General features: G+C 35.2%; 1 protein-coding gene across 1 annotated transcript; it reads right to left on the bottom strand.

Moving 5' to 3' along the window:
* On the bottom strand, window positions 1–27,633 carry AGGF1 (angiogenic factor with G-patch and FHA domains 1). Its single transcript, XM_069492019.1, has 14 exons — window positions 27,092–27,633; window positions 25,199–25,301; window positions 24,120–24,319; window positions 23,125–23,289; window positions 20,350–20,538; window positions 16,961–17,291; window positions 15,132–15,243; window positions 14,666–14,717; window positions 11,547–11,648; window positions 10,467–10,632; window positions 8,641–8,723; window positions 4,270–4,397; window positions 2,110–2,209; window positions 1–553 (listed from the first exon to the last, which is right to left on the bottom strand). Exons 1-14 carry the CDS (start codon window positions 27,311–27,313, stop codon window positions 353–355), a joined length of 2,154 nt encoding a protein of 717 aa, XP_069348120.1. The 5' UTR covers window positions 27,314–27,633; the 3' UTR covers window positions 1–352.
* Between the last annotated feature and the right edge of the window lie 208 nt (window positions 27,634–27,841).

Genomic DNA, 27,841 nt, shown 5'->3' with positions numbered 1-27,841 from the left:
TACACAATTAAGTCATTAGTGGTTATATGAATTTTACTTATATGGCTAATTGCTTATATGGATGTTTTAAATGACAATGTAAAATAAAAAAATTTGATAAACTTTTCCGTGTCCTGTGAACTTTAGTTCACTTACTGCATAACTTGATTCAGTCATTATTTATTAGTTTTAAAAAATGATTTTTAAAAGCTGCAAACCACACTTTATTACACATTTCTGAATCATGAGAGGGTAAACTGTGACACAATTCCTTTGTGCCACTGAATCTTTTGGGGAGAAAAGTTCTGCAGTAAAATAAGAGTTTCCAAACTCTTTTTTAAAAAAAGATCAAATGTTGTTCTATGATTAACCATCATTCGACAGTCCCTTTTACCCAAGGCATGGTCCCTGGTGCATCTTTTTGAGGTTTAGTTTCTGGGAATTTTTCAGCAAACCTCTCTCGTGCTTTGTCCCAGTTTTTTTTGCTCTTGTTTTGGAGAAGATGGACATCTTCAATTGAGGATGGTTTGCCTGTCCCCAAACCTGCATGTGTTCGCCGAAGCTGAAGCTGGATCTGTTACCAAAAGTTAAGCAGAGGACTTATTTTAGAGTCTAAACTCATTGAAATCTGCTGTGTCCAACTTGGTACTCTAATTTGTTGATTTATTAAAGATTTATGCAAAAGAAAAACCTGTTAAATGCATCAAATACATAGAGGAATATACACACTATCAAAAATGGAACTTAAACTCGTTTTTCTACATTGTCTTGCCTGTTAATAACAGGCAATTCTACAGAAAGTAAGGTGCTCCTTAAACAGCAATCACCAAATTTAATTTACGTGCAGAACAGAACTAGAAATAAGGGTAATGGACATATTTAAACCTACTGTGCTATCCTCACTTAAGTAAGTGAACAAGTAGGCTAAACTTTATAAGAGTTTTAATGAGAATTTCATTATTTTCCTAACAGAAGGGGAGGCCTTCCCAATATTTTAAGAACATTAAAAGCTACCAGTTACTGAATGCTTAAGTAAGGTACCATGCTTTAGGGGCTTTATCTTCAAGACATCCCTGAAAAACTGTTCTTATAATTCCCATTTTTACATAAGAAAACTGAAGTCCAAACCTGCCCAAAGGCACACAGCTAGTAGATAGTAAGAGCACATACTCTAAGCGAGGTCAGACTACAAAACTTTTGTTCTTTCCATTGTCCCTCAATAAAAATGAGAAAACTATTATATACTCACACTCATCAATCTATTATTTCTTTAGGTACCAAGTAGTTATCATGAAAGTTCTGTAGTCAGGTTACTTTTTAAGGTTTCTGTGAAAGATAACCCAAACCACCTATGAACTAGGAGACTGTAGAATTAAAGCACTATTTTGTTCCCCAGACATTACTCTCTGTATGCACGTTCATGCTGTAATTCTTGAACCCAACAGATTCTGTATTAGCTATACAGAAACTGCCTGTCACTGTGATTGTTCCTGCAATGTTCAGTACCAGGTACAGTAGAGTCATTAAAAACAACTAAAAGGCCAGGCCTAGTGGCTCATGCCTGTAATCCTAGCACTTTGGGAGGCTAAGGGAGGAGGACTGCTTGAGGCCAGGAGTTTGAGACCAGCCTGAGCAAGAGCGAGATCCAGTCTCTGCAAAAAAACAGAAAAATTAGCCAGGCATGGTGGTGTGTGTCTATAGTCCCAGCTACACGGGGTGAGGTAGGAGGATGGCTTGCATCCCAGAATTTGAGGTTGCAGTGAGCTATGATGATACCACTACACTCCAGCCCAGGCAACAGAGAGAGAGACCCTATCTCAAAAGAAAAAAAAAGGAAAAACAAAAACAAACAAAAAAACCCAACTAAAAGACAGAACAACTTTTGGCTCAGGAAACATCATCTACTAACCCAGCTTTGATGTAGGAAAAAACTCTAAATAAGGCTTTCTAAAAACATAAAATATAAAACACACATACATATTTGGTAACTGTGAATACCACAAAGGCAGTAATCATGTCTGTTTTGCTTGTTACTATATCCCTAACACTTAAGGCAATGCCTGGCACATTATGTTACACAGTAAATGTTTGCTGTAAGAATGAATGAATGAAAGAAAATGCAAGTCTTACCGGAGTTTTCATTCCTCCACCATCCTTTCCCAGTCCTTCTCCTTTTTTCCAACCCATTTTCTCCAACATCTTCCGACCTTTGTTGCTATCAGTAATTTCACTTTGAGGAAAATTAAGAGGATAGCTAATTTATAAAAGATGTTTTAGGCCACATTTATAATAAATTCATGAATTAAAAATTGGTACAACTACTTTAGAAAACTGGCATTACCTAATACAGTTGAAGGCACACAAATTCTACTCCTACACATACTACTTAACAGAAGAGCAGGTACATATGCATCAAAAGACATACTGTAAGAATGTTCTTCCAGCAAATCTAATAGCAACAAATTGGAAACAATCCAGATGTCCATCAATGGTTAAAATGGATAAACTGTAGCATAGTCATACAATAGAATATTACACAGCAATAAAAATAAACTATACCTAACAAAATGTGAGACAAAAAGAATACAGACACAAAATAAACACTGAATTGTTCCATTTATTTAAAATTTTAAAATAAGTAAAATTAATCTACTGCTGTCAGACTGGTGATTACCTCTGGGGAGGACAACGGGGCAGTGATTAGGAAGGGCCACAAGGAGGGTAGGCTTCTGGGGTTACTGAAATCTTCTATTTCTTGTCCAAGAAATGTATATTCTGCAATGTGTTAATCTTATGATGTATCACTGAGCTATGTACTCTTTTTAGTTTAAATTTTCAGCCTTTATCGTGCTTTGATAGCTATATACTTATGATTTATGTACTTTCTGTACATATGCTATACATTAATTAAAAGCGTAAAGTGAAGTAAAACCTCTCACTCCCTAACTACATTTTGTCCTATGATTTTTGTATTCTGCTAACTTAAGGATGTTTTAATTTGATGTTCTATCAGATTAACTTTTCAGTTCTACAGAATGTGCTAAATTAGCTCTTCAATAACAATAAACCAAACACTGTCAAACCAATGTGTTTCATTTTTTATTTCTACCTTATTTAACTCCAATATGTGTTGCTTAGTGTATCAAACTTGTAATATTATATTGCATCAAATATAGCACTGATGATAGATCTGACTCCAGCAATTGTAAGATGCACTGTAATTTTATGTACCATTAAGAAAACACTGCCACCATTTATAATTGTAAAACTCTATCCCAATATATCTTAGAATCAAAGAAATAGGATATTTCATCAAAATTTTATAATTAGTTACCAGTTCTACATGAAAGATTTAAATTTTAACTAAACCCAAAAGTTATATTCTGAGAAAAGAAAAAAATTTAGCTAGTATATGATTAAATGCAGAAATATTATCACATTGTAGGCCTCAAAATCACATTTTTCCTCTATAGTAAAGCTACTTTACCAAGAGAAAATAACTGAGTCAAAGAAAAATAAATAAGAAAAACAGGCCGGGCGCAGTGGCTCACGCCTGTAATCCTAACACTCTGGGAGGTCGAGGTGGGCGGATCGTTTGAGCTCAGGAGTTCGAGACCAGCCTGAGCAAGAGCGAGACCCCATCTCTACTAAAAATAGAGAGAAATTATATGGACAGCTAAAAATATATATATATATATATATATATATATATATATAGAAAAAATTAGCCGGGCATGGTGGTGCATGCCTGTAGTCCCAACTACTTGGGAGGCTGAGACAGGAGGATCCCTTGAACTCAGGAGTTTGAGGTTGCTGTGAGCTAGGCTGATGCCACGGCACTTACTCTAGCCTGGGCAACAAAGTGAGACTCTGTCTCAAAAAAAAAAAAAAAGAAAAAGAAAAACAGTATTTCAGGGTCAACAAGAACAATACTATTTGAGTGTTAAAATAATTTAAAAAAATACCAGTTCATACCAATTTCTTACTGGTCCAGCTTTTTAAATATCTAGTATATAAAAGTACACTCACTAAATTGGGTGGTTAGAATGTTAGCTATGCACATATGAATATTTGAGTATATGTGCTCATGTACATTCTCAGCAATTTTGGGGGGAAATATGGAATTCTAATATTAGAGGAAAGAGTAAGTAGACTTAGTGTTTCCATCTTGTTCTGAAACCATTCCTTTAAAGGCTACTTATTAGAATATATAGCCCTGTAAGTCAGACCACCCTATGAATGTGATTATGGAACAAAGAAAGTTTCAAGCAACTATAATTCAATACTTACGAATGAACAGAGGCAGGAGCATCATCTCTTTGGAAAGTTCCTTCACTTCCAATCTGCTCCCTACGTTTTCCAGCTCTATCTTTATATTTTGGATTCTTCAATGCCTTTTCATCTTCATAGTCTATATTCTTAACAAACACAAAATACTCATTGAAGAAAAGAAAGCTGACAAATAAAAATACAATGTCTGTACATTTGCCTTACTTAGCAAATGTGGTTCAATGTGACTTTTATAAACAAGCTATGACAGAAAGACAATTGTGATATTAGATATGCTTATTAATATTCTATCCCCTTTAAAATTTTTATATTATTTCAAGTTATACCACAACATAAATGGTAAAAAGATAATATGGTGAAAATATAGTATATTTTGACTTCATGCTGTGTTCTGACATTGTCATATGAATTACCAGAATTCAAAGAAAGATACAGATCCCTTGAAGTTAGGGAAAGAAATCTATTTCCCCCTTTCTCTAAGGAACTGAAAGTACCAAAGGACCTAAAATAGTTTGATACTGTTTCTTGGAAGGGAAAAATACAAGAAGACTTTTGAAAATGAGAAAAAGGCAAATACCCTTTTACCCTGGCAATAACAGCTTTTTGCTTCGATATCATTCCATTTATATGACTAATGTCAAGTTCCATGCTAGGGGATGGAATGCAAAGAAATTTATAATCCCAGAGGGAAGACACATATAATCTTTAGCCTGCTACAGTATGACCGGTTCGACAATAAAGGTATACACAAGGTGTGACAGTGGCACAAAGAAGAGGCAGTCAGTTCAGCTTGGGGCTTCAGAGAAGGCTTCCCTTCCCTTTTGTTATTACTTATTGATCTTTATATAAAAAGAATGATATTCATCCAGACACATGCTAGGGACTGGAGAGCAACTCAAGGAAAGTACTACAGACGTTTTTACTTAATTTTGCTTTTAAACATAGAAGAAAAATATAAAATAAACTATCCTAGTGAGTTTTACCCCCAGAAGATAAAATTGAGTTAAAATTTGAGAAAATTTTCATCTCTCTTTATATGTCTTCTATTTTCCTCCCAAACTGGCCTACCTTGACATTTTTTCTATTGTGTTCTCTCTTAGTAAAGCAGGAACAGCAAAAAATACGATTTTGCAGACAAATATGTTATTTTTTGGCAGCAACTTCTTTTTCCACATCTTTATGAAGTATAAAAAGCACTAAACAAATATACTTAAGACCTAAACTCTGTATCTAGCTTTATTATTTAGTAGCTGAGGATCCTGAGCTTTAGTTTCTCAAAAGTAAACTGGAAATATTAATTACCTTCCTGGTCTACTCATAAGATTAAATGGTAACTTTTTAAAACTGCTTTACTGAGGCATAATTAACATACAACAAATTATGCATACTTAAGAGTGTACAAGATACTTTTGAGATTTATATACCTATGAAACTACTACTACTAGGCAAGATAGTAAACATATCCATCTCACCCAAAAGTGTCCCTGTCCCTCTTTGTAATCTAGTCCTCCAGACCCTCCTTGTGTATCATTCCTCCTATATGTCCAAGCAACCACTGATCATCTTTCTGTCACATTAGTTTGCTTTCCTATAAGTTTATATAAATGGTGCAAGACAGTTCTCCCCTTAGGCTGGGCGCGGTGGCTCATGCCTGTAATCCCAGCACTCTGGGAGGCCGAGGCGGGTGCAATCACTCGAGGTCAGGAGTTCAAGACCAGCCTGAGCAAGAGCGAGACCCCATCTCTACTAAAAAATAGAAAGAAATTAGCTGGCCAACTAAAATATATATAGAAAAAAAAAAAAAAATCAGCCGGGCATGGTGCCACATGCCTGTAGTCCCAGCTACCCGGGAGGCTGAAGCAGAAGGATTGCTTAAGCCCAGGAGTTTGAGGTTGCTGTGAGCTAGGCTGATGCCACAGCACTCACTCTAGCCCGGGCAACAAAGCGAGACTCTGTCTCAAAAAAAAAAAAAAAAAAGACAGTTCTCCCCTTACTTGTAGTTCTCAAAGATAACTAGCATATGCTGGAATGCAATACCCTGAGATAAGGAGGGACTAGCTGGAACAGCCAGGGCTCTGTTCTAGTCCCCACCTAGAAACAGATGACCTTCAACATTTTTTAGCCCAGTGAGTTATGTGGCCCCAGGGTATACAACCCAAGGTAGGCTGCTTTCCAGGGTCCCTCAACTGCTGTGCCAGTGGGACACACAGTCAAGATTCCATCTGCCCAGAAGGCAGCTTGACTGGTTCACAATGAATCCCAGGCTTCTGTTGTCCGTTGCTGCCTATCTGTAAGTAATAAATCTGCTTCATGTTGCATATGAATGTGTTCTATCTCACAGAACTCAGACAAGCTGGAAACCAGTGCACAGGGAACTTGCTCCACAAGTGGAAGCATAGTGTATATACTCGTTTTGTCTGGCTTCTTTCACTCATTATTCTGAGATTCATCCAGGTTGTAGCTTACATCAATAGTGCCTGCTTTTTAATTGCTAAGTAGTATTTCACCATATGAATATATTATTGTTTGCTTATCCATATATGATGGACATTTGAGTTCTTCCCAGTTTTTGGCTATTACAAAAAAAACATAGCTATGAACATTTGCTTACTAGTCTTTGTATGAACATATGTTTGCATTTCTCCTGGGTAAAATCTTGGAATGGAATGGCTGAATCATATGATAGGCATACATTTAACTTTTTAAGATACTACCAAACTGTTTTCCAAAGCAACTGTACCATTTTACATTCCCACCAGCAATGTGAGTTCCAATTCCTCTGCATCCCTTCTAATATTTGTTATAGTCAGTTTTTAAAATTTTAGCCATTCTAATAGCAGTGGTATCTCACTGTGGTATCTAACTGTGGTTTTAATTTGCATTTCTCTAAAGACTGGTGATACTAAACAACTTTTCATGTGTTTATTTGCCATTTGTCTATTTTCTGTGGTAGAATGTCTATTCAAATCTTTTGCCCAGTTTTTTTTTTTTTTTTTTTTTGAGACAGAGGCTCGCTCTGTTGCCCAGGGTAGAGTGAGTGCCATGGCGTCAGCCTAGCTCACAGCAACCTCAAACTCCTGGGCTCAAGCGATCCTCCTGCCTCAGCCTCCTGAGTAGCTGGGACTACAGGCATGCGCCACCATGCCCGGCTAATTTTTTCTGTATGTATTTTTAGTTGGCCAGCTAATTTTTTTCTATTTTTAGTAGAGACGGGGGTCTCGCTCTTGCTCAGGCTGGTCTCGAACTCCTGACCTCGAGCGATCCACCCGCCTCGGCCTCCCAGAGTGCTAGGGTTACAGGCGTGAGCCACGACGCCCAGCCTTTTGTCCAATTTTTAATTGAGTTGCTTTCTTATTACTGAGTTTTGAGGGTTTTTATGTATTCTGGGTATGTCTTTTGTCAGATATATGATTTGCAAATATTTTTCCCAGTCTGAGGCTTATCTTTTCATTCTCTTAAAAGTATCTTTGGAAGAGCAAAAGTTTTCAATTTTGTGGAAGTGCAAATTATCAGTTTGTTCTTAGGGATTGTGCTTTTGGTGTTCAGGTATCTTAGAAATCTTTCCCTAAAAAGAGGGTTCCTAAGAGTTTTAAAGTGTTAGGTTTTACATTTATATTTATGATCCATTTTCAGTTCATTTTTATATGTAATAGGAGGCATGGATCAATGCTCTTTTGTGGTTGTTTTGCATATAGACATCCAATTATTCAAGAACCATTTCCTGGAAAAGATCACCTTTTCTCCCCCAAACTCCCTTCACATGTTTGTCGAAAACCAGTTGTCCATATATGTGTATATATGGCTCTATTTCTGGACTCATTATATTGTTCCATTCATTTGTTTATCTTTATGCCAAGATGATACAGTCTTAATCACTGCAGTTTATAATAAGTCTTGAAATCAGAAGTATTAGTCCTCTAACTATGTTCTTCAATGGCCTCTTTTTTTCTCCAGAGATACAGTCTCGCTATGTTGCCGAGGCAGAATGCAGTGGCTATTCGTAGGCACAACCACAGCTCACTGCAGCCTCAATCCTGGCCTCAAGCGATCCTCCCACCTCAGCCTTTCAAACAGCTAGGACTACATGCACATACCACTGCACCCAGCTACTTGAATGGCACCTTAATGCAAGTTTTTTGAAAACTAGAAATTGCTATTCAAATGTTGGCTATTATCCAGTTTTTTACTGCAACCTCAACAGTTTCTTAGGTTATGAATATCAGAACAATAAACAATAGAAATCACACAAATTTCAAAATCATACTAAGTAACTTTATTTATATATAAAATATACTCAGCATATCTAAAGGCATTTTTTACTCAAACCCAGATATATAGCTTACTACTTGAAACAGTATTTAACATCCTTACCTGTAAACCATATTTTACTCGTATTTTTTTTAATTCTTTTCGTCTTTCCAACTCTTTTTCCTCCTTAGTTAATGTTGGACCAACTAAAAGGAAAAAAGTTTGGTTAAAAAAAATCCATTAGATCTGATTTGTAGAAAATATTAATGATATTTAATTAACAAAATACTAATAGTAACCCATTCAGATTAGCCAGAAGTTGAAATCAACATTAATATAAAGCAGGGGTCCCCAACCTTTTTGGCACCAGGGACTGTTTTCGTGGAAGACAATTTTTCCACAGATGGGAGTGGCAAGGGGGGATTGACATGGTTTCAGACAAATTCTCACAAGGAGTGCGCAACCTAGATCCCCCGTACCCGCAGTTTACAGTAGGATTCACGCTCCTATGAGAATCTAATGCCGCCCCTCATCTGACAGATGGCGGAGCTCAGGCAGTGAGGCGAGTGATGGGGAGCAGCTATAAATCCAGATGAAGCTTCACTGGCTTGCTCACTCGCCTCCTGCTGTGCAGCCTGGTTCCTAATAGGCCACGGACCAGATCTAGTCTGCAACCCACGAGTTTTCAGACCTCAGATATAGGGATCCTGGGTTGTGTTCTTTCAACATTTTGGTAACCAAACCTACTTAGAAAGTAATATAGAAAGATTACAGTATAGATACCAAAATGAACAATGAACACCTCAATTTTTCATTATGATTATTATAACAGAATGTAAAATGCAGAAATAATAAGTAAATTTTCCAAAGGAACATAGGCATGTGCAAAAATAAAAGTTGTAGAATCCAAAATTCATGTTATTGTATAATGTGACATACTTATTTTTAAATTAGTATCAAAAAATAAAAAGTAAGCAATGAACATGCACACTGGGCACCTAAGGGAAAAATTAATGTGAAAAAAAGATTACCTCTTACTAGTTCAAAGTATCTATTTAAGTTTTAGGAGCTTTAGATGGGTGGGTTTAAAGCACAACAGCAATACCCTACAGTGCTATTATAAAAAATAATGGTACATACAGACAATATACCAACACGAACAATCAATAGGACAGAAAACTTATCAAGCAATAACCCTTAATGCCTTGGCCTATGATTTTCTATGTTAATATTATATGATAGGGTTTAACTGTGGATGACTGTTTTCATATCAGTACACAGAAGTTAAAAGGAAATCAATAATTATGTCACAATTACTTTTAAAATTATTTTAGTTGACAAAAATTCTTTATATGTAAAATATGAATTATACATATGTAAATTGTATACATGTAAAAAATGTATATATGGTATATAACATGATGTTTTGATATATGTATACATTGTGAACTGGATAAATCAAGCTAATTAACATGTGCATTAGCTCACATATTTGTCAATTTTTTTGTGGTGAGAACACTTAAAATCTACTCTCTTGGTAATTTTCAAGTATAATTATTCTTGAAGAACATTTAGCTACCACTGCAGTCTGCTTCAAAAGCCTACTAAAACAGAGCTAATCAGTCTCTTTTCTGGGCAGAAAGCAATCTAATGCCACAACATCACCTAGCTAAATTACTACATAGAAAAATCAATCATAATTTATAAGACTAAGTCTCAAATTTCAAATATAAGTTATTTCTTAAGACTCATTTGATAATATTTACTGAAATATATCTCCCTCCATTATTATATCAATTATATCCAAGGCCGATGGCTTTGTATAAATATATCTCAATATGGTATCACATCAATTAGATAAGAAGCCAGTAGCTGACTGATACTTTGTTAGAACACTCAGAGAATTAAAGCAAAAAGTTATACCAATATGTGACATATACTTCACATACCAAAAGATTCATCTTTCTTATCAAGGCGAAGGTGAGCTCTAACCTGCCCTGGTTCACAGCCATCACAGGTATCACTGCCAGGGTGAATGTGAAAGGATAACACGGTTTCTCCAATTTTCACTTCATCTCCATGCTCAAGTACGTAAGGGTCACATTTAGTTTTTGGCTAGAGAGGAAATATTTTACAAAATAGAAATCCAAAATAGTTGGTTATTTTATGTCTACTGTAAGTAATGTCTGACTATAATTTCTAAAACATATCTGAACTGGTTCTCAATGAGATAGAAACACACATGTACACACATGCACCCATTTCCTCAACTTGAGAGATGACCCATAAAAAAGTTCTACTAATGGAGAAGATAGCTGAGCCAAGCAACTTATAACTTTTATCTTATCAAAACCCATCAATCTCCCTATCTCCATGTAATCCTATCAGAAATACTCAACACTAGACCTCAAACAATTTATTAACAAAACAAGTAATCACCATGGTAAAAAAAAAAAAAATGAAGTGTTAAGAGAAGGGAATAAATGCATCACATCTCCCTTTTTTCCCCTTTTCTCTTGATAATTCAGTTTTATTTCATTTTTTATTCTTATAGACTAAGAATAAGGCCTCTCTCCTTACCTCCTCTTTTCCCTCTCCCCACTCTTCCCATGTATTTTCTTATTATACACCAAGCACTTTGCTATATGCTGGGGATATAAGCACTAACTGGACAGACATAGCCCCTGCTTTCAAGGAGTTTCCAGTTTAGCAACAATTCCATTAAGACAATTTTTTAAAAAAGGAGGAGGATCTCTAAAGTTGATATAAGAGCATTTACTCTGAATGGCTTTACAATGCATTCATATCTAAAAATAAGGCACAGATATATAACTAGAAGTCAAAACTCAACAGCCAAGTATCCTGATTATATACTTTTTTAGATGTCTCTGGGAGTTCCTTTTCCAAATAACACATTTGGGCTTGACTCTAATGTGAACCAAATATCTATAATGACTATGGCCTTCAGGAATAAAAAATTTCATTTGTTTTAAAAATAATGTGTAGGTAATTAATACATATACACTCACCTGAAGAATCTGTTTTCCATTAACAATTGTGCCATTTTGACTGCCTTGATCCACAAGGACATAACTTTGTAAATCATGGTCAAAATAAACTTCTGCATGAAACTTAGAAAACAAAAATCAAGCAATTATAAAGAACTATGCTTTTTTTAAAACTATGGATAACAATTTCTCTATGATATGATGTGAACTTTAGTCCCTGATAACTTTTAATATTTTTAATGTTTTCCTGAATACAAATTATATGCTTCTGATAGTAATATAAAGGCTATAGAAGAAAAAATTATCTATAATTCTACCTTTAATTACCATTAATAATTTAGTATATGTCCTACCTCTTCTACTTTTTTAATATAAAGGTTATACTACATATATACAATTTGAAAATTTTCACCTAATATCAGTATCTGTCCATAACATTAAAAATTCTTAATACAAAACATGATTTGAAATACTGAAGGTCAAATTCTCAGAGAAATTTTCCAGATCTTCAACACTTGGGACTAACCATTCCCTCCTTATTCCATAGCACTTTGTTCATATATTCCTCTTATTTTGCTTCCTTCGCTTAACATTAAGACATGAGGTTCACCCAGTCGTTGTGTACAGTTACAGTTCATTCATTTTGCTGAATGGTAATCCACTGTAAGGATATACCATAATCTATCTATTCTTCTGATAATGGACATCTGAGTTTTTTCCAAGATTTTACTATTTTAAAAAATGTTGCTATGGCTGGGCGTGGTGGCTCACGCCTGTAATCCTAGCACTCTGGGAGGCCGAGGCGAGTGGATTGTTTGAGCTCAGGAGTTCAAGACCAGCCTGAGCAAGAGCAAGACCCCGTCTTCACTAAAAAAATAGAAAGAAATTAGCTGGACAACTAAAAAATATATATATAGAAAAAATTAGCTGGGCATGGTGGGGCATGCCTATAGTGCCAGCTACTCAGGAGGCTGAGGCAACAGGATCGCTTAAACTCAAGAGTTTGAGGTTGCTGTGAGCTAGGTTGATGCCACAGCACTCTAGCCCGGGCAACACAGTGAGACTCTGTCTCAAAAAAAAAAAAAAAAAATGTTGCTATGAACCTTCTTGTACATGCAATCTTTTTTTTTTTTTTTAATTTTTTTTTTAGGAAGGAAGGAAACCGAATATATGCAATCTTTTTATGTACGAAATGCAAGTGTTGCTCTGGGGTATACACTTAGGAATAGAATCACTAAATCACAGTATATACAAATCTTAAATTTTACTAGATACTGACATATTGTTTTTGAAAGTGGTTGTACCAGCAGTCTATGAGGATTCTTGTTGCTCTATATATCCTTAACCAAACTTGATATTGTCAAAATTTTGAATTTTTGCTAGCCTAAGAGGTATGAAATAAAGTCTTATGGTTGTGATTTTAATTTGCATTTCCCTGATTACTATTGAAAACTTTTCTTATATTTATCATTTGGGTTTCCATCTTTTGTAAATTTTGTTTATGTCCTTTGTTTTTTCCAGCTGAATTTAGAATAATAAAAGGATTAAAACAGTTTCATATCTTTTGAAATTGCCAATCTCAATTCCAAAAAGCTGTTCTAAATTATGCTCCCAACAGAAGTAATATTTAAGAAATATGATGAATAAAAATTGACACTCTGGCTTCATTTGTATTTCTCAGATTACTAGAAATGGTTTTTCATATATCAACCATATTTCCTTCATTGTGAATATCCTATTTATGTCCTTTGCTCACTTACCTATCGATGCCATAGTGTGGGGGGGGGCTGAAATATTAAATTTGCAAGAGTTTTTAAAATAGAGAGGATATATATGTTGTCTATTTGTTGTGACTGTCCTAGTCTACCTTTTATTATTTAACATATAAAGAGCATCAAACTTAGTCAAAATTATTTTGTCCTCTGTGATTTTTACCATTTTTTTAAACTCAGAAAGTCTTCAACCCAGTGGTTAAATATTTGTTTTTCACCCCAATATTAGTATGAGGTGATTTTTAAAACATTTTTTTCAACTCTTTGGATATGTGTTATATATGCTGTCAAACATATATAACATTGACAACAGTATGTCTGACAGAGCAAATTTCACCAAAACATCATCTACTCCACTAGTAGATGTTAGTTTAAAATAAAGAAAAAACAAAAATGTCACCAGAGAACCACTTATATTTTAGATTAAAGGTAGGGAAAGACTTCTTTGTTATTTAAGTTACAAGACTGGGTTTTCTTTCAAGGCAGGAGAATCAGGGCTCATAGTAAAAGTAAAAAAGAAAGATAATTTGGTTAGAGTTAACATCATAAGGATGTTCCCCCCTCTGAATCAGTCCCAAAAAATTAAAGTAACTAGACTTTCAAACTAATAATGGGAAACAAATTTCATCCCCAAAATAACCAAAAATCACTTAAAATCTACTTTAGTTAAACATTATAGTCCACTAAATAGAAACAAAATAGAAATAATTGAAGGACAAAAAAGAAGAAAAAGGAAAGAGAAGAGAGGAAGAAAAACATAGGAAACATACTAAACAAAAACATAAACATTTAGTATAAGGAGTCTGGGTAGCTAAACCTTTTGTTTTTTGTTTCTTCTTTTAACTTAGTAATTAAGTTGCAATTCTGTTTCTACTATTTGTTTTGAAAACTCACTTGTTCTTTTTTCTGAAACCATTAGAAGCTTAATTGGGAAAAGCTGTAAACAAGATCCTTGGGTAGTAGAAGACAGACTATTCTTGGGTTGTAAAATACTCTGTGCTCAAAGTAACTACCTACTAAACAAACTTGAGCCCAGGTATGATTCATTTTTGAACTACCATAAAATGTAGCATATTTATTTCACTAGATAAATATTTGTTAAATAGGTACTACTTTAATCGTTAAGATTAATTTACATTTTCTACTCCTGCTCCAGACTGTTAAAAAAAAATGAACATAATTTAGTTTATTCAAAGAATTTTTATTTTCTCCAACACAGAAATAAGCAAATGTGCACTGTCTTCACTACCATTACTACACTGAATATTAACCTTCCTATGAAATGGAGAAAAACCATAAGCTTTCTCCTGTAATGATGATTTTACAAATTACATCTAGGAGACTATATTTGAAAAATCAAGAGCTCACCTTACTGACGCCAACTTCAGGGATTCGTAGAGTATGCTCCATATCTTTTTCTCTGCAAAGTAAAGTGTCTTTAATAATTTTTGAAGTATATTATATACTTGATCTTAGTCAAAAAGCCAAGAAACGATGAAGCATATTACATAAATGCAGCACTTACAGAGTGACAAGGAAAGAATTTTTAAAAATAGATAATGTTAAAATGCAAGTCTATTGCAGTAAGTCTCCTGGTTATAGATTACCCAGTTTCCTTACTGCTATTCTAGATTTCCTGTGCTTTCACACAATAATTATTTGTTTACATGTCTTTTTTTTTCTTCTTCATACTGTGCTTTCTTTGGGTAGAGATCTTGCCTTAGACCTCTTTGTATCCAGAGCACACAGAACAATGCTTGACATATAATACATACTCAATAAAGCCTTTTTGAAATAACTGAAAGAATGATAGAATAATATTAACCATTTTTACCTTCCAATTGTAGCAGGGTTTACAGCAGTAATGATAAAAAGTGATCCTGTCTGCAACACTGGTGATCTAATAACAATTACTCTAATACATGGGGGCCAAATTTTTTCTTCATCTGTCAAGGAAAAAAGTGGGTAAACATCAATTTAAATGCTATGAAAAAAAAATTTCATAGGGATACCTAGGAGGTACCCACAAAATAAAATATACTGGTTGAAAATCTTAATCCTGACTAAAACAAGCTTCTTAAATTCTGCTATATATCATATATGTAGCAATGAGTAAGGCTTAACATTGTTATTAAAAGTGACCAACATAAAGGTATGCAGCATATTTAGCATCTATCACAGTTATAAAACAATCAAACTCTCTCCTTTTTAAGGTCTTGGAATTTGAAAATATCCCAAACAAATTTTCAAATTATTTTAAGTTAGAAAAATTGGGTCCACTTTTTTAAAAAAAGAGAAATTTCACTGAGAACAAAAGAACAAAATAAGTTAATAGACTACACAGTTGTCCCTTGGTGTTTGTGGGGAATTGATTCCAGGACCCATCCACAGATACCAAAATCCACAGACGCTCAAGTGCCTTACATAAAATGGTGTATATTTGCATGTAACCTATGCACATCCTCCCATATACTTTAAATCATCTCTAGATTACTTACAATACCTAATACAATGTAAATGCTATGTAAACAGTTGTATTATTAAAAGAATAACAAGAAAAAAAGTCTGTACATGTTCAGTACAGACACAATTATCCATTTTTTTCCTGAATATTTCCCATTTGAGGTTGGTTGAATCCATGGATATGGAACCTGCAGATACAGAAGGCCAACTGTAATATAAAATCCTGTGTTTTAAAAATGTGTCTTTGTATCTTCAAATAAAAAAATATTAGGCTGGGCGCGGTGGCTCACGTCTCTAATCCTAGCACTCTGGAAGGCCTAGGTGGGCGGATTGTTTGAGCTCAGGAGTTCGAGACCAGCCTGAGCAAGAGCGAGATCCTGTCTCTACTAAAAACAGAAAGAAATTATATGGACAGGTAAAAACATATATAGAAAAATTAGCCAGGCATGGTGGCGCATGCCTGTAGTCCCAGCTACTCGGGAGGCTGAGGCAGGAGGATCACTTGAGCCCAGGAGTTTGAGGTTTGCTGAGAGGTAGGCTGATGCCACGGCACTCTAGCCAGGGCAAAAGAGTGAGACTCTATCTCAAAAAAATTAAAAAAAAAAAAAATTAAAAAAAAATATTAGATTTACCATAATACCTATGTAACTCAATTTATGAACTACACTTTTTAAAGGCAACTTGCTTTTTCCCATTCAGTTACAAAAATAGACTACAAATATCTAGCCCACTAAAACAGACTTAATGTATACTTTAAGATCAGAATGTAGGCAGCTTGGTTTTATGTTCTACTGATTCAGGGGTGGGGAACCTTTGGCCTTGGAGCATATATGGCCTTCTGGATCCTTGAGTGCAGCCTTCTGACTAAATCCAAATTTTACAGAACAAATCCTTTTACTACAGGGATTTTTCTGTGAAGTTTGGATTCGGTCAAGGGGCTGCACTTGGGGACCTGGAGGGCCACATGTGGCCTTGAAGCCACAGTGAAACTTTCTGAAGGTACCAGTATTAATATTAGTCATTTATTCACATTCTACTCTCTAAAAATACCCAAGTGGTAGCCCACATAATTTTCAATAATGTCATTAAAATAATCCGTTTACTCTTTGATAGATATACTGTAGGAGTCACTAACAATTTCAATTGTTTTGCTCTTTTATAATTACCAGACTTAAGTTAAAACAATGATTATTTACTCACCTTCATCCTCAGTATCTTCTGCAGTTACATGGTCTTCACTGGTAATGTCTTCGTCGTAACTATCTTCGGTCTGAGAGTCTGTAATTTCACCTTCCTCTGGCTCACTATCAGTCTCTGTGATTTCCTCATCTTTAAGTGAAGTTGAATTAGAGACGCTTTCATTAAGAGGAGATTCTGCAGTGTTTCTACTAACTGGAATAGTGAATTCTGGGGGACTATTTTTGTAATGATTGTCTACTTTGGCCTTCTTTTTCACCTTTGCAAAATTTTCTCCTTCATTGCAGCTCATATGTTCAACACTGGAGACTTTTTGATCTTCTGAATTCAAATCCTGGAGAAGGGTGAGTAATATAGGTGGGAACAGGGTAGAATCATCTTAAACACAGTATAACATCACATCAAATTTCAATGAGTTAGTAAAGATATATGTACAGTAAAATAACAATAGTTATCTGTATCCCCTCTTCCTCTCATGTTCCTTTTATTGGTTAATGATATTATCATCCTCTTATCACCCAAATTAAAAATATTATAGTTATCTTTGACACCCCCTTAACCACCATATGAAATTAATTACTAAGTGTTAGAGAATTTATCTATCATTTATCCCAAATCTGTCCCCCTATCTTTTCTCAATGTTCTAACATTCCCAGTCCAGGCCCTCATCAAGTATGCCTAAAACATATAATAACCTAGACCAATGTTGTCTGATAAAAATATAATGTAAGCCATATTTGTGGCTTACATATTTAAAAGCCATGCTTTTAAATTTTCTAGTAGCCACATTTAAAAAATAAAATTATTAATGAGTGGATTATATCCATTTTTGTACTAAGCCTTCAAAATGCAGAGTGTATTTACACTTATAGCACATCTCAATTTGGACTAGCTACACTTCAAATATTCATTAGCCACACATGTAGCCAGTGGCTAGCTTACCGGATAATGCAGGCCTAGAGTACACATCTACTCTAAATTTTCCTTCTAAACTTTTAACCAATTATCAAATCAACACATAAAATACAGAATTGATTTCACTTACAACATGAATTTAAAGACTGAAATGTATCCAATGTAGCAAAATTATATTTTTGCTAAAATGTAGTACTTTATTGACTTAATACACAAAAGTATAAAGCACAAATTAGTTGTATCTCTTTTAGCCCCAAATTTCAACATACAGAGCATAACCCTTTTGTTATAAATTTGTTGTACATATATAGCCAGCATGCCTTGTAGTAAATGAACAAATCCATTTTTAAACACAAATAAAAATTATATATTTTTATCATGTACATTATGAGGTTTTGAAATATGTATACATTGTGGAATGGCTAAATCAAGCTAATTAACATGTACAGCACCTCACATACCATTTTTTGTGGTGAGAGCACTTAAAATTTACTCTCAGAAATTTTCAAGAATACAATACATTGTTATTAACTACAGTCACCATGTTGTACAATAGACAAATCTATTATTTTAGCCTTACAAGAAGCAAAGAGTTATTTTCCTCTTTTTCTTTTGGTTTGCAATATACTCTCAATTTTCTTTCTACCATAGAGCAACATGATGAAGTGAATTCATATGTTCTTCTGTTATTTTATAAAATGTGAGAGCATCTCATACACATATTTTCAATAGCAACATAAATTCAGTTTGGAGACTGGCTAAACATTCACAGTGTGATAAACTATATACACTTGAAGCAATACAAACTCACCAAGGACAAGAACAAGGGCAAGGAGCTGGAAAACTATGAGGAGCTTTATAAGCCTCATAAATTATAGCAAAAAATTTCCCTACCTATATATACTTTTGAAAAAAGCAGTTTCCAATCTTGTTTATTTTATTATTATTACCACTAACTGCTTATTGACAACATATGCAGGGGGAAGATAAGTGAAACTGCCAGAGGTGCTACTTTTTATAAGCTATTTGCCAATACACCATGTTAGGTATTAAGAGATAAGAAAGGGTGTTTACACACGGGCATTGAGGCATATATGTATATTTCAAGTTATTTACTCACATCTCCTCACACTACTGTCTTCCTTCCACATACCCTCTACTTCCAAAAAGTATGGCTCAAGAGTATCTTAAAAAAATTAAGAAAATGATAAGGATGCTCTAACTGGTCTCTCATACTTTCACAGTTACCTTTGAGAATCCTCCGGGAATTCTCAAAATTCGATCAGGATTTTTCTTACATTCCTGTCCTGGAGTTCACGTATTTTCAAAGAAGGATGGTAAAGATAAGCAGTTATGGGAGATAGGCTGGACCAAAATATCATGGAATGCTTTGTCAGGAAAGGCCATCTGAGGGTCCCTAAACGCTCTTCTCACTGCCAGGGAGAGGTGCTTTCACAACCTAGCCTTTCAAACAGTTTGACCACTGGAAATAGTCACGAGCCATTAAAATAGAGGTCTTGAAAGCAAACAGAAAAATAATTTTTTTGTAGGTTAGTCATATACTCCTCTATTCCTAGGTACTGTCAGTGAAAACCAGAGTAATACTTGAAACAAATCGAATAGAGAATAGAAAATAAATCCAACAGAATCCTAATTCTACATGTGAACTTTAGAATTTAGTATTATTTTAAGAATTTTTCTCTGCTTAAGAAGAGAAAAACATGAGATAAAATTTCAAGAGTAAAGTATCATATAGTTGCCACAATTCACAAAATACCAATAAAACAAAAAAGCCTACTTTCCTGACTATAAACCACCAACCTTATCTGTTTAGGGAGTAGCAAGAACATTGGTAACATTTTTTATATTTTCCTTCTTTCAGTTTAACATTATATCACAATGCATATCATAAACATTTTTAAAATTCCCTTTATAAAGTACCATTTGAATGCTTAAGTAATATTTTTTCAATTAAATGTACCACCATTGTCTTAACCAGTATCCTGCAGGCCATTTAAACTTTTAGTCCTAATAAATATGTACCTCACTCCATATTTGCCAGCAATGGGTTTTTTAAAAATGTTTGCTAATTTAGTAGGCAAGAAATTGCTCGACATGACTGAGAAAGTTGAATCTGCCTACCTACAAATTGTATTTTTTATTATGAATTGTGCACTGACATTAACTTAACAATTGAGGGTCTGAATGTTGTTCTTCCAAATTAAACACAAGCTTTTTTATCTGCCCTAAATCTATCTCCTTCAAATTTTAAGAAATGCCTTCTATCTCCAGTGACTGAGAATTTGTGAAAAAGTCCATGTTTGCTCCATCCAAAATCTCCTTGGGGTTGGATTCCGACATCTTATCTCAATGGATATGTTTAAAATACAGAGTTATTGAATGATTTTCAGTTTCCTTAAAAATTTTGGTTAATGTTATCATCATTATGTAAATTTTTTAAACTATGAAGACATTACCTTTTCCTCATTTGTTGTAGAAGAATCTGGATCCTTTCTTTTCTTCTTCAATTTTTTATCTTTACTTTGTTTTGTGCCAGAAGTCTGATAAGGTTGCAAATCTACTCGAGAATGAAACTGGTATCGACCACTTTCCACATCACAGTAGTAGTAAATTCCAGTGGAAGGATCATAATATAGTTGATTTTCCTTTCAAAGTTAAGAAAACAATTAAGTGCTACTCATGTAATATGAAATAAAAAAGATATGTCAAATGTATTCAAATACAATTAATGTTTCTTTTAATAACAATAGTATTTTCAGAAGATAATAAATTAAAGATAACATAATAAAAAATGTTTGTAATTTTCCAAAATACTTTACATTATCTGCTCTAATTTTCCTAGTGTTAAAAATTAATAAATCTAAATATTAAATGGAATCATTAGAAATTGCCAATACTTGGCCATCTTTTACTCATAATGGCAATTCATACGGTTCAACTAAATGCGTCAACAAAAAATGACAAAAAATCTTTTTGAAGGCGTGAAAACTAAGACATGCATAAGGAAAAGCTGACCATACGAAAGCAATTCAAGACTCATTATTCTTTATGACTGTGTAATAATGGTTTGGTAGTATAAGCCCCCAAACCCTCCTCTCAATGTCATAAAACAAAGATTGGCCTTTTCGAGTTCATTACGTAAAATCACTGAAGAAAAATCTGAAAATAAAGTTAGGCTCATAAATACCACAACATAACAGTCTATAGAAAGAAACTGATACACGATTATCTTCATTAATTGATTAATTATACAGTAAAGTTAAGTAATTTTATGAGTAAAACAGCCATGCAAAAATGAATTTTGGCAAATTATGGATTAAAAACTAAAGAGAGAAAATTATGTAATCACCTGCATTTATATAGATACTGGCCAGTACTCCATAACCAAGATTTAACTGAACAGTCTATATTTTATTTACATCATAAATCCATGCAGACCAGACCTGGAAACATCTTATGATGTACTGAGATTGAGCAACTAAAACTTCCTGAAAAAGAATAATTTATTTTTCTAATTGTTGGTACTATTGCAATTTATCATCTTTATCCCATGCATTTTGTAAATCTCTTAGAAAAATATTTAGAATTCTCACGATCTTTCCCTTAACTAAGAAACTGAATGGAAGATTTATAATCTTTATTTCTAACTCAAACCTTTTTAATCTGTTATGTCTGTCAATACAAAACATACACTTTCAAAATATCAGAAAAAAGTAATTAAAATAAAATGAAAACTAGCACAATAAAAATAGAACACAATGAAGTCCCTAATTTACTCAGATATATAACCTGCCAAATATAACTATTTACAGAGCTGATGGCAGAAGAAAGGATATAGAAAGGAAGGTAGAAGAATGACAAAAGCTAATGTCTACTTGGAAACACTGTTTTCCTAGAAACCCAGTAAGTAATAGCTACTCCCTTTGGATAAGAATTTAAATATTAATTTTCTGGGTATCAATTAGCATACTCCTGTAAAAGAAAACCCTCTCTTCACAAAGGACTTAAAAATTACAATGTCTACTGTGTACAGATTGACAAGCTAATGAAATCTCTTATTTAGTATTATCATTAAGTTCCTTACATTAGTTAACAAAAGCTTCAGTAACTGGAAGGGTGAACATCTAACTCCACTTTTGAGCACCACATTCTGTAATTCCCTAGTGGACTTCAAGGATCTAGATTATATTCGTAGATCCTTGACACTGGGGTATGAGAGTGAGTTTCATCATTTTCATCAAATCTTGAATGAAATCCAAATAAGAATTAGACTTCAGTATCTGTAACACTGTATTATAGATCAAGAACTTTATTTTCTGGTTATGTCCTACTCAGTTGTCCATTGTATTTCTGACCACCTTAACTCTCTAGTTCTCACTGTTAACAGATTGATTTTTTAAAAGTGAAATGCTTAAAAGACACAGAACATAAAACATTGACTAATAATAAACACAAGAATTCAAGAAAAAGTCTCCCGGTGTGGCATAAAATAGACTCATAAAAGTATTTGAGACAATTTTTAAAAATCTCACTGCAAAGGCCGGGCGCGGTGGCTCACGCCTGTAATCCTAGCACTCTGGGAGGCCGAGGCGGGTGGATCGCTCGAGGTCAGGAGTTCAAGACCAGCCTGAGCAATGAGCGAGACCTCGTCTCTACTAAAAATAGAAAGAAATTATCTGGCCAACTAAAATATATATAGAAAAAAAAATTAGCCGGGCATGGTGGCGCATGCCTGTAGTCCCAGCTACTCGGGAGGCTGAGGCAGTAGGATTGCTTAAGCCCAGGCGTTTGAGGTTGCTGTGAGCTAGGCTGACGCCACGGCACTCACTCTAGCCTGGGCAACAAAGCGACACTCTGTCTCAAAAAAAAAAAAAAAAAAAAATCTCACTGCAAGCCTAGAATTAACAATCTCACTTCCCTAGAAATTCTATGAAAAAAATATTAGTTTAGGTCCTTAAACATTTTATAAGAAGGTAGTTAATTATCTACTTTTATTAATAAAAGCTCTAACATTTTTGTATGTTACTTCATATATAAAAGGTTATTAGGCCACTCTAAAACATTAATCTATAATAATCACAATTAAAAACCTAGATGTGTAGCATCATAAGCTATTTTATAATTCTTCCGTCAAATAGCTTTTTGCTTGTCTTATTTCAGCGTGGGGTTTAATATTTGGTATCAGGCACTAAGCATATAACCTACATTATTAAAAAGTCTGAGATACTTACAGAATCATAATAGAAACCAGTGCTGTGGTCAAAATACAGTCCAGTATTTTCATCATAACTAAATCCAGTCTGTGATACAGCAGCTTCTGCTGCAGCTCTCAAACTTTCAGCTAATGAGGAACCTTCTAGAGATGTATCTTCTGTTGCTAATGCGGATACTGGCTCCTACAGAAGACACAGTCATATCAAATAAGGCAAAAACTTCTGTATATCAATTTAAAAGTTAGTAGAATTTGAAACAATAAATACTGAGAACTACATTTAAATAATGACTTCAATTTCTACAATGGAAAGGGGTGGCAATCAATTACAATTTTAACTACTTTTAAAAATATTTACTAGTGTGTCAGTTAATTCAACTTTGACCCAGCTTTGAAAACACTAAAGTGAGTGACAACTATTTAAAAATAAATGTATGATACCACAGAAAAGCAATTCACAAAATACAGACCTGGACATATTCTATATGACAAATTATCTAGATTCTTCAATAACTACCTGTTCAATGGGGAAAAAAATTCAGAAAGAGAGACAGAGGTGAAAGTTACAGATTAAATGACATATATCACACACAGTGGGGATCCTGATTTAAACAAACTGTAAAAACAAATTTATAAAACATTCAGGGAAACTTGAAAAGTGACAAGATATTCGACATAAAAGAAGCATTAAAATTTTTAGGTGTGAACATGATACTGTGGTAGTTATCTAAAGTTCTCTCTCTGGTTGAGTGAAAATATACTGACAGATTTTGTTCTAGTGTATGTATATCATAAAATTTTAGAGCATAATGTCCCAGGAACACAATTACACATAAAAATAAGTTGCTAATTTTTGTTCTTCAAGAACTATAATATTCTTTGCACAATTATACATAAGAATGTTTACAATCCTTGTATATGTTGTGATGGACCAAATACGTCTACTTTTCTACATAACAACAAAGAAGGACAAGTTCTTGAGCATCAACAGTTTCATATTTAGCATTTTATTACCTGGGAATTTGAGGCAAAATGGTCTTGTCTATATGGAACATTTTCTGTTCCATCAGTACCAGTGTACGAATCATTTTCTATTTGCAACTGGTCATTAGAATTAAAAGTAGGAGCTTCAGTATCTTCAGCCTGCCGATCTGAAAGTTCAGTCACTTTATTTGGAAGACTAACATCATTATAGTATGCCTGATAATAATAATCTGTAGCAAAAACAAATTAAGTGATATCATATCAGAATAATGTATATAAAAAGGACTTAATTTCAAAACACTGGCACTAAACACAAACAGCACATACTGCAAATAAATCACAATTTCTACAATTGTACACATTTTAAAAGATTAAAACTCATGGTGACAGACCCAGCTGATTTTTTTTAACTTTCTGTAGACATGGAGTCTCTCTGCATTGCCCAGACTGGTCTCTAACTCCTAGGCTCAAGTGATCTTCCTGCCTTGGCCTCCCAAAGTGCTGGAATTATAGGCACGAGTCATTATACCCAGCCCTGATGTTGACTTTTAAAAAAATACATCATACAGATGTGTGAGGTTAGTACTATTGCTATGTTTAGCAATTTAGCTAAATTATGTCCTGAATAAATCAAGGTAAAACTTCATGGGAAAGATTACTTCTTCTTGTGACCCATATAAATTAATACTAAAACTTGCTACCTATCTATTATTTTGCCTTACAACATAATGACACTGATGAGGCCATGGTAAACTGGCATTGTACACAACGCTAAGGGGAACGCATCAAGAAAATACATGCCCGTGGTCACAAGGAAGCCCAGATATGAAAATAGACGGTTTACTGCACAGCAAAAATTACTCAGTGAGTATGCCACATTGAAACACATTAGCAACATTATAGAAATTACAGCAATGACAATACATTTCTACTTTTTCCACCAAAAGAGCAAATTGATTATCTGAAAACACCAAATCATACAGAGAAGTCAATGTTATAATGGTTCTCATATTTATCTAGATCTTAGCCTATTTTAAATTTAAAGAAAACTCTGTGTTAACATGATAAGAATAGTATTAGGATATCCTCACACAGTAAGAGTTGAATACCTGAGGTGGACCAAGGAGTGTGGTTCTCTGTTTGTACTTCTACATCAGACTTTTTATTATCTTCATTTCTCCCACAATGGAGTATTTTACTGAGTTCTTCCACCTGAAAGAAAACGGGGGAAAAAAGTGAAAACGAGGAAAAAGAAATCATGTAACAATCTAATAATATATACTCCATTTTCCTGCTATTACAAGTAATTATTTTTCTTGGTAAAAGTTTTAGAGAAATGCCAAGAGCAACTCATTTCCTAGCTTTCTGTTTCAGTTTTCTGTATCACTAAAGAAATATTTAAAAGCTTGTTTTTTAGTTTGTTTTATGCATGTAGCAGACATTGTCTCACACTGAAGTCCTGGCTGACTGAAGTTTATTGACTGAGACAGCCTCTCATCTGCTTACGGGCATTTCCACACTGTTGCTCTGGCTTAGACAGCATCCTTTCAAGGACATTTCAGTGCGTGAGGCACATGGAGGACGGATGCCCCTCTCTGGCAGTCACCTTCTCTCCTCCCTTCTGCAGTTAGTCATAAGACTACTATGTAAAGAAAAATGTACGTTGAAGATTTTAAGTGGCATTAACATATTTAAGTGAATAGTTAATTCCAAGCGGATGGCACTGAGTGGTATTATACAATTCAGTAGGAATGGGAATTTGTAGTTTTTAAATTTTCTAATTTTTCAGGGAGAACTGCTGACCTTTTAAACTATTAGCATAAAAACATTCCTTTTTTTCAGAAATAAAGGGTCTTGTTTCACAAAGTCCCATTACTTAGTCAATCTGATTTATCAAATTAACAGTAATGACCAAAACAGCTCTTCAAAGATTAGCAAACAATGCTTTCTTTAGGATCTCTAACACAAGCAGTACTTTAACAATCTAGAATTATAAAAGAGTTTTTAGAAGGCTGTCATAGAAGGCTTCCCTTCCCCCATAATTTTACCACATTTATATCCTCCAACAGTTTTTATATATTGTAGGTGTTCAAGAAAGAACTGTTGAGAAAAATAAATAAAAACTTTCTATAATGTCGTAATGTCAAGAATTTTGTATGGGCATACAAAGTCATTGCAACTCAGCAGTTATTTTCATAGGTCATTTAGTAACAGCAAAATAGTCTGATGACGTTTTAGTATTCAACCCATATATGTGGTTTCAGGAAACGTACCAATAAATTCTGAAGGACTAGACAACAGTTGAAATTAATAACTACGTGGAAATAACTTGTCAAAAGAGAGTGCAACTGCCCAACAGATCAAGCAGGAAAAAAATATTAACCTCTTTGTGTTTTCTTTTAAGTATTTGTCGTTACTGTGTATCATGAAACAAGCTACTCAATATCTCTACAAAGATGGTTATATATTCCTTGCTTCTACAAGAAAACTATGAAAAATGCTCAGAACAGCAACCTTACACATGTAAGCATTCAACAGTTTGTAAAACTGTGAAACTGCTCATGTCTATCTAACCTTCACAACTGTGTGCTAACATCATCCTCATTTTATGGGCAACTGAGGCTCAGTAGAAATTTACAGATAGGGTGAGTGGTAGAGATGGGATTCTGATTCAAGTTCAGAATGTGATCTATAATAAAATATTATAAATGCGCCTATTGCCAATGGGACGTTGGCACAAGTGAGAATGACGTAAACGCAGCCGAAGTACTTAAGTTCAATTCAAGCCACCTGTGGGGCACTTATTTAAATCAATAACCTGAACTCTCGGGTTTGCTCCAAATGTACTTGGAATTATAAATGCACTGAGCTGTTATTTATTTATTTCAAGTACTTTATAAAGTAGTTTTGAGCCCTGCTAGGGACCCTTCCGACGCTATCAGAGGCTTCAAAGGCCTCGCCTCCGGCAGAATGGGGCGCGGGGCTGAAGGCGGACCGCGCACCTGCGTGCGGAGCTCCTGGTTGTTGCTTTCGGCGCTCTGGTACAGCCGTTCTGTGTGATGTAGCAGCTTCTCGATCTCCCGCACCTGCCGCTTGCAGCTCCGCAGTTCGCGTTCCAACTTCTCCACCTTCCGCCTCAGTTGGGCTAGCTCAGGCTCGGGGGAGGTGGGCGGCGACAGCGACAACGAAGGCGACGGCGGTGGAGACGGCGCCTCGGAGGCCATGAGGCCAGGCGCGAGGCGGCCCACGGGCGCGGAGGGGCTGCACTCAGGCCGAGACGGGCGCCGGCGGACCGAGAGGCCACGGGAGCGTGCGGGCAGCGAAAGGCGGCCTCACAGCCGGCCGGCCGCGGTGGCCCCTGGTCATGACGCCCTGAAACTCGTCGCCTGTAGCCGACCGGGCTTCGGGCAACGACCGAGAGGACGTAAGTCGGCCCTGCCGGATCTGCGCGACCTTGAAATCAGAAAACTTTACTGGCAACTACCTTCCCCAGCGACCGAGACAGCGGGAGGAGCGTTGGAGAAGTAGGCGGGCCAGAAAACCACGGGCCACAAACGCTCGCGCAGTTCCCGGGCTGAGCCGGAAACAATGGCTTCAGCGGTGGGCGGGGCGGAGCCGGAACAGGAAGCGACGGGAAGCGGAATGTGCCTGATAGTGCACATGCGCACGTCCTGCCCGCGGGTAGGCGAGTCTGTACGTGAGGGCGTGGGGAGCGGGTGTGGAAGTGGCTACCGACGCTCTGGAGTGATGCG

Source organism: Eulemur rufifrons, chromosome 17, assembly GCF_041146395.1.
Source record: "Eulemur rufifrons isolate Redbay chromosome 17, OSU_ERuf_1, whole genome shotgun sequence".
Taxonomy (NCBI): domain Eukaryota; kingdom Metazoa; phylum Chordata; class Mammalia; order Primates; family Lemuridae; genus Eulemur; species Eulemur rufifrons.
The sequence above is the reverse complement of the archived record's forward strand: the minus strand, read 5'-3'. Positions and strand labels throughout refer to the sequence as shown.